This window comes from Danaus plexippus, chromosome 7 (genome assembly GCF_018135715.1).
Source record: "Danaus plexippus chromosome 7, MEX_DaPlex, whole genome shotgun sequence".
Classification (NCBI taxonomy): Eukaryota; Metazoa; Arthropoda; class Insecta; order Lepidoptera; family Nymphalidae; genus Danaus; species Danaus plexippus.
The window spans coordinates 234,199-249,944 of NC_083541.1; the positions used below are offsets into that span (position 1 = coordinate 234,199).

The 15,746-nt window shown below is 31.3% G+C and overlaps 1 protein-coding gene across 1 annotated transcript; it reads right to left on the reverse strand.

Moving 5' to 3' along the window:
* Positions 1-10,966: 10,966 nt before the first annotated feature.
* LOC116770593 (keratin-associated protein 19-2-like) lies at positions 10,967-15,222 on the reverse strand. Its single transcript, XM_032662131.2, has 4 exons — positions 15,083-15,222; positions 14,357-14,540; positions 11,485-11,598; positions 10,967-11,275 (listed from the first exon to the last, which is right to left on the reverse strand). The coding sequence occupies exons 1-4, from the start codon at positions 15,092-15,094 to the stop codon at positions 11,139-11,141; spliced, it is 447 nt and encodes a 148-aa protein (XP_032518022.1). The 5' UTR covers positions 15,095-15,222; the 3' UTR covers positions 10,967-11,138.
* Between the last annotated feature and the right edge of the window lie 524 nt (positions 15,223-15,746).

The window sequence follows — 15,746 nt, forward strand, 5'->3', positions numbered from 1 at the left end:
TGTTCAAATGTTATTTTTACCTGAAATTTAGTTCCTTATTTTCTTCATAAATTAACAGATAAACCTTCGACGAGTCTAAAAAACCCCAACACCGTAAAGAAAGATTAAGGTTGTTTTACAAGAAGTGATAGCTTAATGCATAAAGAACGTGTATACACAGCTTTATGCGCCTCTGTGCTTAACATCTGGTATTTTAGATAAACGAATTATCAAAATATTTACAAGCGAGTACGTGAGACTGTCACGACGTAGGAAATGACAGAACGTTGAATAATTTACAAACGGAAAGGAAAATTACTGTAACGAAAATTTTGGATAAAATTAGTAAAGAGATAAGTTTATATTATTATCACATCTCGTCTGCCCGTGATCACGGTTGCTTAAAAGTAACCGACACGTCGGGATTATGTAGTTTTTAAAGTAATAAAATTCGAGTAGTAAAATCCGAAAAATATTAGTTTTATTTTTAAGTTTATACTTATTTAATATCTCAGGGCTATGTATAAACATCTGTAGTTTGTACAATGCACATTGAAAAAGGATTATCGAAGACAATTATGTAGCCTGAATGCGTAAGGCGTTTCGTGGACATAATTTCAGAAAACTCAGCTCAGCGACTAATCGCCGTTTCTTCCTCACCCCAGCTTTATTCAGGAATTAATTTTCTTGCCAAATATTGGATACACAAGAGGCGACTTTTATATGTTTATCGTATATACGGTTAAATTTCGTAGATTATAGTTTAATATTGTTTCATGAATTCCATATATGATGACAACACTTCGCGTATCAATATTGACGATTTAATAAAAACATAACAAAATTACGGTGACAGAAAGTAATCGCTACTTTGGATATATGTCGCATTGAAGTTTTTTGTTCGTTGGAAAAGCATTCTACTAACAAATACAGAAGATTTTAGTAGTAAAGGATTGAAAATACTTGAAACGAGCAAACAGTTTATAACATTATAGACGTGGAACAGTATTATGAAAGGTTCTGCATGTAGCAGACTCGAGCTAGAACAGTTAACGGATTAGCGATATCTCACGACAACACTCTTCCCTTTAATTATAATTTGAAGCGTTCCGACGGTTCACGGGTTTATTTCAATGCGATGACTTTATGAACCGGCTCCTATACGTAACTATTATACAAACCGTTATATTTGGCAAATATAATTTCCTACTTTTTATAAATATGATACGAGTCTCTTTATTTCACTCCTGAAATCTCATCTCAAATATACTCGTATTAATGTTAACGCGGTCTAAGTCGTCCTAGAAGGTTGAATAAGTTTCCCATGGATTGAACGGCGACAAGAATTTAGTAATTTTAATATTCACTAAAATATTTTCAAAAATTAAACAATATTTGAAGTTGAGATAAACAAATGATACCTAAAAAACGAGTAAAGTATTGGGACGACAGCTTATATTACAAATTTGTCCAAGAAGCTCTTTTACATATTTCCGCCGACCCTAAGTGGCGGGGGCGGGTCGGAATAAAAATATGGCATTCACTGACTCTTAATTGGTTTGGGTCAAATTAATTGTTTAATTTTATTTTCGCAGCCCCGAGACCTTTGCACGGCCCAGATTTCCACACCGCTTTTGATTCAATTTAAAAGCATTCCTGTTATTTGTCTTGTATTTATTTATTTTTTACTAACAAAAGAACAGTCATTATTCAATGTGATAGCGAGTGAACGATAAATTACATTTTAAGTATGCAAATTAACAGGCATACGTTTTTCTTGGTGATGTTACTCGGCACTGTGAAGAAAATTGGTCCGTGGCGACTAATTTATGTGATAATTTCTTTCGGCGTTATTAATGAAAAGCCTCGCCAGTGAAAATAGCTCCTCGCTCTATGGCAATAAAATACATATTGCAACATCTGCGGCGCGGTGGCCCAACTAACATTGTGTATGACAGTCCAAGACAACAAAGTCAGCGTTTCAAATGAAATAGGAAGGCAAATTATTAAGTATTTAGGTAATTAACTTGTTATTGTGCACTTCGTGAGAAGTAAATAATATGATTAATAGAGAACGAGCGATTAATCATATTTCTATTCATTTTTTTCTTTCGTTGAAAATTTTATACACAACTTCATATCAGATATTAGCCGTGATCACGGGCAGACAAGATGAACATGTCGTCTCGTCGTTTCACAAAGGTTCCAAAACGTGGGGAGGATGCAGTTTTAAAACAATAAAAAGCGCGTAGTATATCTGAAAACCTTAGTTTTATTTAAATGAATACTTGCAAAAATCGTAGACGTCATTAGTAGAGTCATTTATAAGAATCACTCACTCATGCATGTTACTTGCTATTGGTTTTATTTCAATTACAACCGGCGTTCCTTGATATGGATGGCGGCTTACGATTACACATTTAATTATAAGTTTACATATAACAACATAGGCTATGTGAAAAATGGTTACACGAATAACTAAACGTATAAAATTTAAATAAAATATATAAAAGTAACTAGAACATTGGATGTTTATACACAACATAATGTCCGTATGATCGATGCCTAATATTTATGCTCAATTCCCAAATTCAAATTTGATTTAAATTTACAGTAAATTTTTCTTTAACTTTAGCTCTTTCCGTCTCATAAACTTTAAACTTATGTCCCACGAGAAACAGTTAAAAAAATTAAAGGATAGTACGTCCGTAACTAAGTACACTTGTTTGAAATTTACTTTGAGACCTTCCTTTCTTAAAATTGAGTTAAGCGGTAGCCTTCATTAAAGACACTAGTAGTAGTAGTAGTAGTAAGTACTGAAACGAAATTTATCAAAAATTACAAGTGAATTATTATATAAACTGATAATTGTTTGAAACATTATTATAGCTATTTGCTGTATGTTATGAACCGCGGGGTTCTCATAGCTTGTGGTGTCCGCAGCTTGCAATAGTCTCGGTGATAAATAACAAGCATGCAGCTAGCGCTAAATTAGCTCGCGTCATCTCGCTCCTGGGTTTGTTTTGGGAAATAAATTGGGACCCTGTCATATTCCTGATCGCAGACTTTTTTCATTACTATCGTACCAGGATTTTCAATGTTATTTAAGCTACAATATGTGCTACGTATTTCTATTTTTAATATTATTACCATTATTCCGAACTCGTTACTTTGTAGCAACCGTCTTCACAGGGAGAGGAGATTCATTACATCCATTTAAAATAAACACTTGAGTCATGTTCGAAAACTAGTTTTATTTTAACTTGTATTTGGAAATATAATATACAGAAATATGTATTTTTTTTTAATTTAAATATTTATTTATTTATCAATCAGTATAAGAATAAAATTAATAAAAACCTAATACCATCTCGTGTGTCATGTTGTATGTCGTAAGTCTTACGTTCCTCTTCTATCAGAGTGCATGTATGTAGAATATTTAAATTTCTCTCGAAAACCACGTCAGTCGCTTCAGCCGCATCAGCTTCTTTGAAAACCAGTTCAATTTAACTTTAAAAATGTCTTTGATGTCTACGATTTTAATGGCCTTCTTCAAAAATTATAGTATGTAATTTTTAAAAGTACTTTCACAGTTAATATAAAAAGTAGTTTTTGAGAAAAATATACGGAATACATCTAGATTATAAAATTGAAATCTAGCAAAGAAATGCCTAATTTCTACAAACCCGAAGGCGCTATTTTGTTATATTTTGAGACAATAAGAAAATTTTAATCGCACGTCCGAATGACTTAATATTAATTACAACTTATACGGACTCTGTAGTCGTCGTGATCGGTTCATTTCCTCGATGTATTTGTCTGACAAAGAGTGCCACAAATGTTACTTGTTATACAAAGATGAAGAAAATGAACACGAAAATATTCAGTTTTTTTCAACCGAGACAGTACCAGGGAGACATGATTATGCGTTATATAAATACCTTGAAGATTTTATCTTCTTGTATCCATAGGCGACGATTAGTTCTCTCTGACATTGAGGTCTTTAATGAGTGGTGTACGTTAGGGTGAGCTGTTGAACGCATTCTGAACGACCTCATTAGCATAAGCCCAGTGTTTCCGGTTATTCTTTGGTTTTCTTGAAACTTCCAGCGTTAATTATACCTTGTTTATTATTTCATGCAGATCAGGATAAAAAACTGATGCCATAAATGACAGTATCATTGGTACCAGCAAATAAAACGAGGTATGAGAAAATTTTAAATAATTTATTTAATTACGCTTTAATACATAGCTGCTTTCTTAAGATCTTTTCAAAACCATCCAATAGGGTACGATCTCTGGGAACAGGTCCAACAAGAAATAAATATATGTATATATACATGTGACATATATGAGATCGTTCGCTTCATATGAGAGAGAATTTGACGTAATATAACATTATCGTTGGGTTATGCATTCAGCGACGAAAATTCTACAACAGATGTTAAGGAAACGCAAATCACTATCATTACATTTTGTTTGCATCGTAATCTCAGAACCGCAGCCAAGCTTCATTTAAATATTTAAACCTTTTAGAAATTAATTCAAGTGTTTATTAACCGTAGACTACTTCATTAATATATTTCTATGTAGGATGTTATTTCTCGCAGGTATCGATGTCAGTACTCAGTTTAATTAGTCAACAGAGCTGTATCTGTTACAGGATGCCAAATGAATTGCATAATTTGCCATTAACCGTCTATCGGCAGTGCGGTCGAGAGGAGATTGCATCGTTTATTGTGGTCACACTGCGATCTGCCCCACAACTAGGAGGAGCAAAACACACACCTCAACAGTGAAGGGTAGAGCATGTTGAGTAATTAATAACAATGTTTCTATAATTAAACATTATTAATTATAAACACTTTAATGAGTTCATCACATACAAATATTTCTTTAAAAAAAATTGTCCGTTTTATTTTTTGTCTCCTCAAATATATTTATAAAATTCAACTTATATTGTACATTACATTAAGTATTACTGGAAAGATCTTTGTGTAAAGTTTAAAAATGAAAACAGACGTGTTACGAAAATTATCCATTCACAGTATTTATAATTTGTTTACGTGGGCTTTTAGTTAATCGGCTCGGTTTGCGAAATAAAACATCAATTACATCCACAACAGTGTCACACTAGACGTCCAGAACTGTTTGTTATATTTTATGGAAACAAACGTTAAAATATATTCCCTACAATCGTTTTACAATTTAAAATAAAACAAAGAAAACGAAATTCGGATTTAATAAAATTTAGGTTGGACTCCTTGGAATAAATTTGCAATAAATACACATGGTATTTATTTTAACGAGTGTACAGAATTTATTCACAAAAATAGTTTCCTGCTTCGAGCGATACTAGAATCATGTTAACTAGGAAGGAGTAAGCGTTGCTTTGTGCGGCCATTAAGATGGCGATTACATCACAATAATATTAATAGTTGTATTGTAGTTGTGTTGAAGGGTTCGTGTTATAACTTATTGTTGGATAATAATAAGTGATTTACTTTGATTATACGTTATTATTAAGCAAGATATAGACGGCTCAGAAGAAATTCTTTACTCGTGATAAGTGATCGTGTTGCGTATATTTCATGTAGCTTCCGTGTCCTTTCTATGAGTCTTGATGGTATAAATCAGAAGGTCCATTTTATTGGATTTTTTTAAATTATACATCATTCTTTTGCTCCTTAAAGGTTTTATTAAATTATCCTATTTAAGTGGAATATTGCTCTTATTCTCTTTATGTAAGAAACGTTACTCTTTGTATTTTTTTTGAGTAAACTATAAAACTGACGTAGATGGGCTTCTTTTTTTAAAGCTTTTATATTAGATTGTGCTATAATTCTTACTATTATAGTATGTGTTATAATTCTTAAATTAATTAATATATCAAGCATGGGAGTTTTGTCTTTTTGTTGTGTGTTTGGGTTAATCGTGAGAATTGTTAATATTTTCCTCTTATATATTACATTTTTAAAGATCTCTTTTGTTCAGAAAATTTAATTTAAAATGAATAATTCTAAACGTTATTGGTATTGTCGTTAACTCAAGTACATGATTTATTAATTTCGATGGAGGTTTAAATTATACCTAAATATTTGATTGAAAGCAAAAGTTTTTTATATTGAAGAATGTAATTTTTAATTCGTTGCGATTTTATGCTTGGATGCATTAAACACATAGCGAATTTTGGGATGTGGTTGTAATGGAAACTTTTGAATATACAACTCTAAGATGCATTACATTTCGTTTTACAATTACTTTTAATGGAGTTATTTTATATCTTAATTCATTTGTTAAATTTTCATGTATTCTCACTTTTTACTTACCGCACCATACTGCTGTCACTGACTGTAATTTACATTTAACTTCGTGGTAGTTTTATATATATTATCACCGGGTCCGTGTCGTGGCCACACAGCCTCATGTAACGTCACGAGTATGATTCCATAAAAGCGATTTCCATTCTCAAACACCAATGTTAATGTGTTACGATGTCCAACGCAAAACAATTTACCGTTCTGAAATAAACTGTCGGCATAAATGTAACGAGCTCACTGAAAACAGTTTTTAATTAATACAACAACTTTTATATCTTCTTTGAGGTTTAACAAACACTATTCAAATACTTTCAGAACTGGTTCAATTTAAGAGAATAATTAAAAATGATGTTGTCATTCCTGACTTTATTTATTTTCAATATTTTCTACAATTTCTTTTAACATTTCTGTTTTTAATTTAAATCTTATTTACTACAATTTTTTTTTATTTCTAAAGACTCATTAAACCTTGATGCTTGATGCTTCTTCTGAAGCAAATTGAATTCTATGGTTGACAATATCCGTATAAAAAATATTATGATTGAAGCACGAATAATTTCCTAAACCGCTATAAATGCATTGTTTGTGTTTATATCACTGACAGGAAACTATTCCCTGTTGAGAGCTTACAAAAATATCACGAGCGAAGTCACAATAACAATATAAGACATTTTATATTAAACTTGTCGACGTGACAGTTCACGACAGTCCTGTGATGTGTAGCTACTTCTACTGATGCTTTCGTGTGTTGGTGTTCAAATATAGAGATACTTTATTTCTTTAGCAGACTCATAAATCCGTTAGGTCCATCTGATTCATTTTAACAGTACACGGGCTTCAACGGTTCACTCAAGTTAGTTTCTTATGAGTAATTGACAAGTTACTAGTAATAATTATTGGTGACAAAATACTTACAGTCCAATGTCCAGTTGTATTGATAGTTGGTGGAGGACAACTGAAGCTTGTTGTAACAGACATTATTATGTCTAAATAAATACATTCGAAAATTCTCTTCGTCTTTGTAGCTTTTTCTTAATCATATAATATATAAAGAATTAAAAAGCTTAAATTCAAAAATATCGTCAGTATATGGGAACGTACTCAAATATTTTGAGAGCAAAGTTCTTTACTAATTTTTAGAAAACATGTCTAATAAAACTCATGACATTGAATGCACCAGCTTGCTCAAATAAACACAAATTGTTATTGAAATGTTTCGAACCTTGGAGGAAATATATACATATCTTACGATAAATTCGATTTAAACTTTTAAACACTTGTATTTTACACAGAACGTACATAGTATATAAAGTTACAATTGCTCTGAACAGTTTTCTATCAAACAGCGGTGTTTCTTGTAACATACGTAGTGTGTACAAACTCTCTTACATTGAAATTTAAAAGGAAATTAATTGAATACACCGCAGGAGTTTTCTTTCAACATGTCGTACTCTTGAGTCGGCAATTTTAATTAAACGTTCAAGTATGGAGATGAGATGTTGGCTGACACTCCAAAGACTCGTTACGACACATATTATAACATACAATTTAAAAGAGATTTTTTTTCTTTTTAAAATCTTTTAGATCCTTTGCTTGTACCCCTAACATATGCACTAGGTTTGAGGTTTTAACTAACGTCTTTTTTATTGAACTTTTGATGCAAATAAAGTTTTATATACATGAATATACGATTACAAATTACAGTGAAACAAAAAATCACCAAGGAATAAACTTTAAGTCTGATGTGACATAACCGTAGAAAAGTAAATAAAGCTTGGCTTATTGTTTTACTTTGATAAGTTCTAAGAAGTTTTCTTGTAATTAATTTTTTTTTAGAATGAAACAGAAAAAGATTGAGAATCCAAAACATGAAATAAACATTACTTTAATTTCATCAGTAATTTAAAAAAAATATTCCACGTTTATAAACGCCACCTTCAATAGAGAAAAACTACTTTAAGCTTTAGTTACTAAAAACATTTTACACTTCAGAAAAATGAACTCTTTACGTTTATTGCTGTAAAACCAACTTACAAATTATAAGACACTTTGAGACGTTCCAATCCTTCTTTATAATATTTTATTATAGTGTTGTATTTGTGTTTCATTCAAAACTGCTGAATAGATTTAAATGTCTTGTATAATTATGAAAAAGTAACGAATAGGCAACGCTATAAATGAGTGAAGTTAAGAAAAACGAAATAAAACTCGAGTCTTTAAAAGTATTTTAACATTATAAAAGTCCAACGTAAAACGTAAAGTATTTGTTTTATACGTATGATGATATCTTAGTCACGAAACCGGTAATACTATCGTTAAAGCGTTAGATAAGGTTTAAAATTGTATCAGGTTAAACGAAAACTTTATTCTGATTTTGAAAAAAATCTAGTTATTGTCTAATTAATTAAATCTTGTAGAAAACAAACAAAGTTTTTTTTGAGAGCTTGTACTTCATGTTTATTTTGTTTCGTCTGAAAGAACCTTTTAAACAAAGTCCTGTTAATAATAGATAACTTACTGGTCTTGAATTAAAATTGAATTGAATAATGTGGAATAATAAATTCATGATCTGAGCAGGATTCTAAAATGAACTTTCGAGACACGGCGTCTTTTTTAAGGTTTGTTATCTATAAATAATATTTTTATTTTGATTCATATTTTAAAGTTAATCAGATTTTTTTTTTAATATCATGCAAAATGGTGTATGACAGTTGGTTTTAAATTAAAACCACAGGCCTCCGTATAATTTGAGAGCAATTTTCTGAATAAACGTGTTCATATATTTTTTTTTGGCAGGCGCTATCAACGCTGAGGATTGTGAGTATATATAAATTTCAGCATTTCATATTGATGGCAATCCATCGATGTGAGCCCATATTCATAAAAAAATGTTAATAAAGCTTTTACTTTTTTTTACGTTGATAATTATAAAGTATTCTGAAACAATTATTTACTTAAAAAGATAAAAGTTTTACAAAACTATTACGTACTTATTACTTTATCAACTGAACACAAATAATACTTTTACTTAAAACATTAAAAGAAGGTTTAGGAAAAACTTCTTGTACATAAGAAAATAATACAAAAAAAACAATGTAGGTGCTAAACAAATGGCGGCTTTATCGCTAGAAGCAATTTCTTTCGAAACAAACCTTACGACACAGGAAATGTAAGAAAAATATAGAAATGAATTTGGGCTGAGATACAGTAATAATAACATACATTATATATATACATCTTAAGTTTGATAAATTACTGCTTTTCTAAATAATATACGTATGCAATAAAAATGTATTGTGAAGCTAATACGTACAATGTAATTATAAGATTTATAAATGTGCAACAACACTGTGCTTAGTGAGATAGGTAGTAAGGACTATGAATAGAGAAAGGGAACTTTGAAAGGAAGATGTAAGGAAGGTCTGGTTATTGAAAGTAAAATATTGTATTTTTGAATTGTCAAATTGAAATAACTTTTACAGCATTTATCTGCACAGAACATAAAAATATCTCCAAAACTTTTTAATTCAATTTATAACTTGTGACAAATCCAAAACCTTTTGTTCATATGTCATCAGTGACACGAACAGATTCAGCAAGTTGGCTATAAAAACAGAAACTGATGGTTTTTAGATAAAACTAATGTTCACAGTGACTCAATATATGTATGAATAGGAAATAAGAAGTGCTCACAGACAAACACTTTAACGATACGAGTTATCTGTCATTTAAGTATATGTTTCATATTAATTGGTCACTTATTACAAAGTAATAGATTTTAAGGGTTACCATTTAATGAGAAAAAATGCCACAAGCAAGTCACTCATATGAGACCCTCGACCTCTCGCGCCAGACGCCAGATACTTTAAAGTTTAAGTCGTCCCATACTCATATCTTTGTATTTAGATTTCTATAAAATAAAAAATAATACTTAAAATAATTTGAAATCAAAAATAAAAAACAAAATATATAAATTACAAAACAATTGATGGCAACAAACTTAAACGGAATATGAAATGGCTTCTCGTCACAGGAGCTGGGGTAAGGGGAGCACTCCTTCTCATGTCTTATTCCTTCGGTTATCAACTACGTTTTCATGGAATCATTAAACACTACAACATCTCTTCTAAGGACCGAAACGAACCAATTGCACCGAATTGAATGAACCATCTAATATTTTTTTTTACTTCATTTGTTTCATTCGCATCATCACTTTTAATAAAGCAAAATATCTCAGAAACAGAAAATGTCTTGGAATAATACAAAAGCCGCACATGAGTCAAGCGGTGGAGGTACCACAATATGAAATAAATAATAGACACGTATTCTGTAACTAATAAAGATAAAAGATAGGAACACTTAATAAGTTATTTCATTAAGGGGTTTTTCTTTTGTTTCGAAAACAATGCTATTCTGCAATAAAGCACACAGGGAACGAGCAATATGTCCCAGAGCTCTGAATGAGCGGGCCGCCGTACTCCAAAGACGAAGACTCCTTACACGTCAAAAGGCTATATTATCTTTGAAGGAGACTTGAATAACTTAATGCGCCTTATTTTATCCTTATTGTGCTATTTTGTGTCTTAATGTTTTGCTCTAGATATTTCTAAACGTAGCCCATTAATTTGTTATATTTGCTAAGGAAGTTTTGTAATTAATATAAAGTATTTATGTATATAAGTATTTATTACATATGTACAATTTATTTTTACAACATTCGCTGTGTATATCACAAATATAAAAAGAGAGTTTGATTAAAGGTGTTGGTTTATTTGTCATGTGAGCTCTCTTGAATGGCTTTGTCATAGAGTATTAGTATTGAACACAATAACGCCTCATTTAATGGTGTCCGTAGTAGCCAAGTCCGCCAATTCCGCCAAGTCCGCCGTAACCATGGCCGTGTCCGCCATAGTAGCCGCCGTAACCGACGACCGGGGAGGCGTATCCGCCGTGACCACCATAGTAACCATATCCGCCTGGAATATTAAGAATCGTTCAGTGAGTTTAATCTCTTCATAATAAATAAGGATGTAATACTTTCTTTTTAACAGAATAAAATGAATTAGCAGAGAATAATTTTAAAATCTATGATATTAAGACTTTAACTTTAACATTAATAATTGCCTTAAATTTACTTATGTATATAAACAATTAATATCTAACGAGTTTATAGTTAAATACTGACCAAGGCCGTTGTATCCACCAAGGCCGGAGTAACCGCCATATCCGCCGTATCCGCCAAGTCCGCCGTAGCCTCCGTGAGAGGTGGTGTAGGCCACCTTACTGACTGCTACTGGAGCTGTTTTAACACAAAACAAATATATTTAGTTATTAATTACTAAGCATCTATAATCAAGTCAGGCCAAACTTTTTTAATTTTTTTTTTTTATCAAATAGACAAAACCATTATTGAAACTTCTATCGATACACGTTACTATAATCAGAGTAGAGACTTCACATCTGCTGTTTAAACTCATTCTAATATCGCATATGGATATTAAAACATTTTCTTGTCAGAAAAACTGCGAAACAAAATGTAAATGTTGTTTAAAAATGAGTAAGGTAGGTTTCATTATTCATGTAATGCTTCATTTTCTTGCTGAAGACGAGAACTACAGATAGAATATCTTCGAAAATATTAATATAACTTTTATTAACGAAAATACAAACAGAGTTCTATCGAATATTCCTTTATATTCTAAAATAATATAGACTTTATTTATTTTTTATGTTCGATTGTTAATGATTCATAAGTCAATGGTTTGGAAATATAACAGATTTAGACTGTAGCGAGGCAGTGGAGCGCAACTACCTCATAACATTTCAATGTTAAGGTCGTTTAGTTGTATACAAAAACACAATATTACATAATTATTCGGTCCAGTAAATATTGTATAGGCCGCAGTCATTTGTTTTAAGAACTTATACTATTAAGAGGACTCATTACAATACACGGCTCGGCTACTCAATGACGGTATTACTCGATTTCTTTTGACGACAAAGTCTTTGTAAAGTTGATTATTAGTTCATAGACGGAGAAATTCGAAAGGATCACAGTTTCATTGATGCAAAAAAAATATGAACGGCCCGTTAATTGGACGGCTGATATTTCCGAGTTATTATAGAATAGAAATAAAAAGAACAATTCTATATTGTGACAGACTTTTAGGACGCATACGGCGAAGCATTCGTCCGTTGGTAATTTTCATTAAAGTGTACGATATGAGGAAACTGTAATTACGTCGATGTGTGCCAAGGAAATCACATTTCCCACGTCCATAACACGCGACACCGGCGGCCGTTCCTATAGCAATCGACATCATAAACACCCATTATTATAATATTATCAGCGTGTGAACAGCGTCTTTAATCAGTGTTTTATATATCAGATAAAACCTTGATTGTGATTTGAGTTTTACTACAAAACAATATGTTTTGTGTCAAGATGAGGTTCTCTGTTTAATGATTGTCCTCTTGAATAAAGTATTAATAACCCGTTTCATTGACATCTTTTGATAATTATAACATATAGAATTAAAACTTACTCGATACTCGAGAGCTAGCACACTTCAAACGTTGCGATTATAAATAAGAATTGCAATATTTTAAGACTTTATATTTGTTTAATGTAGTTATATCGGGCATGATTACTAGAATTGACAGTTTCGTAATTTTTTTAAGGTCCTAAAAAATATTTACACAATTTTTTATAATTTTCATTAAGTAAATTCTAGCTAAGTGGAATTCAAAATTAAAATTTCCCTTTTAAAACTCTTTAGGTGAAGCGAAATTCATTTTCATGGAGAGACAAAGACGATGTTTTAACAATTCTTTTGTCTTATTTGGACGAAAAGTTAACTTTTGACAAGTACATTTTCATTAAAGTCTGTTAATTTTAAAAACCCTGTTTAACTTTTGGATAATGAAAAATATTAAAAATAAAGCACTTTTCTTATGAGGAATACAATGCAAACTAAATATTTTTGTAGGTGAGGATGATTATACGCCAGATATTAAATAGTGTTTTCATTTTAGGAAATACACCACTAGGATTCTAAATCATAAAAACAGGCCTACACCTTTTTTTTGCTCACAATTGGTGCATTAACACTAGATTATGAATTAAAACGATAAATAATGATTATTTTATTGGTCAGTATTAGGTATTGTGTGTACATTACCTTATAGCAATAATGGGACTGTAGAAGATGCTCTCCACAATTAATCTCGGAGAATGATTCTCCGTTTTACAGCTATTTTATTGCATCTCTAATGTTACTGGCATGCTATACTCTGTTTGTTTTCTTCGATCTCAAGAGAGCAATTTATACGACAGTTCAGAGTTTAATCGTCGAGCATTTTCGTTTTCAATTTAACAAGTTTCCGTTCATTATTGCTTCTAATTAGTAATGAATGAAGCTCTTAGTTTTCGGAGCCGAATGAGATCGAAATGGAGATTAAAACAGTGCCAATATACCTCCGAATGAAGTAGACTTGAATTTGAATAATGAGAAATATTCGTAGTATCACTATAAAATAACCTTTCAATAATTATACCTAATGCATTTGTATTCTTAACTTCTTCCGAAAACCTTCCGAGATTATATCATTGTTCAATAAAACGGTTAAACTGCAATCATCTCAGATGTAAAATTTTAAGGTAATCCACAAACCTCTAAAGGCAAACAGAACTCAAACATCGTTTAGCGTCGTTCGGTCAATTTAAACTTGGGTCCGAGTGCGGTCGGACCTGAACTTGAAGTAGTTGTTCCGAGATTATGATACTGCATTTTAATGTAGTTTGTAAAGATTTTATTATTAAAAGTTCTGCTCAAATTGTAGCTGAAAGTAGCGTAAAGGCTTCTTAATTAAACAACTTATTTGAGTAGAGAGTACTTTTTGAATTAAATAAATTTTTAATTTTTTCAATACCGGTCGAGTTAAAAACTTTTTGGCGTACATTCTTTATGACTTTGAATACACAATTGAAATAAATCTTTGATTCCAATGTCCATTCTTCGTTTTAAAAGACGCAATATAAAATGAAATATTCTCACCATATCCAGCGTATCCACCACTATAACCGAGTCCACCGTAACCGGCGCTATAGCCCAGCCCGTGACCACCATAGCCCAGACCACTGTAGCCTAGTCCACCGTAGCCCAGTCCCGAAAGACCACGTTTTTCAGTTTTCTTTTCTTCTTCCGCGAAGACAACGGCAACCAGCAGGGCTACGACGACCTTTAGAAAAACAAAAAAATGTATTATTAATTTGTATTTGTAAAGGATAAAATTTATTTGTTTTCTTTGTGTTTCCGCTTGGTGTCGCTCTATTTGAATAAAAATAAAAATATAGTAAATCCTAGTTTTAAGCCGTGGGTCAGCGAGTCACAGTGAATAATTGTCTGTACTTAAGAATGTACAAAATTGTGTGTCGTAACATCCTTTATAGACAAAGAAATTACACAAGCCGGTATTGTTAGCTTTGTAACGTCCTATTATTTGTCAGAGTTCCAACTTGTCACTGTTATTAACAAAGATATTTGAGTTAGTTCATTTGTCCCAACGCGTTAGAAAAACGATTAATAATTAGATATACATAAATGAAATTAAAAAAAATAATATATTTTTTTAAATTTTGATGGAAGGTTTTATGTATTTTTTTACCTTGGTATATTTTAATTATTTAAATTAAAACACCTTACTTTAAAAAAAATTTATGATGTGTAATTTTTTAAAAATTAATATTACTTGTTATAAAAACACTTTTATGGAATCCTTACCAGGAATTTCATGTTGAAGTAGTTGTTTGGACACTGGACAAGTGACTGATGGCTGGTCTTCTCGCCAAAGGCTTTTATAGGAGGCTCGAGCGCGGACGCGGTTCATGATTGAACGTTTTTACGAAGCCCAAGGATAATGGTTGCGGAACTCTGAGAGGGTTGCAAGAATTTAATTGTTATATTTCGGGTACGTTAGTTTTTTGTTATTAGATTTAAAATATTTAAACTGTTACTATGGAATACTTTCTTACTATGTTTTAGAAGGGTTAGATGCGGGATCAGATCAGTGCGTATGTGCTTATTAGTATTCTAGTGCCTTGTATTAGACAGTAAAGATTTTCTTAATATCAATAATAATATGTGATCCTAAGATTGATTGTATGGTGCTCAAACTCACCAATGTCAGTAGGAACAATGCAAACACATTTCAATAGTTAATGTTAAATTTATGCCATATTACAATAATTACCTTTATTCAGTACTATTTTAAAGTATATTGGATATATTTGAAAGCCCGATTTATTTCCGTTTTCATAATACTCGGATGACCTGACACATGACACTTGATAAGCGCAACTGAATCGAAAATTACAAAAAAGGTTTGTTAATTTTGGGAAGAATTAATTAAAAGTGTGAAACATTGCCATTGCCTTTTTTTGTAATA

What these genes read in the sequence shown, in the direction of transcription:
- LOC116770593 (XM_032662131.2), bottom strand. An exon ending in TGGTGGATACGCTGGATATG is followed by an intron (nt 11,599 to 14,356) that starts GTGAGAATATTT and finishes GTGTTAAAACAG; the next exon opens with CTCCAGTAGCAGTCAGTAAG. An exon ending in TGGTGGATACAACGGCCTTG is followed by an intron (nt 11,276 to 11,484) that starts GTCAGTATTTAA and finishes TTAATATTCCAG; the next exon opens with GCGGATATGGTTACTATGGT.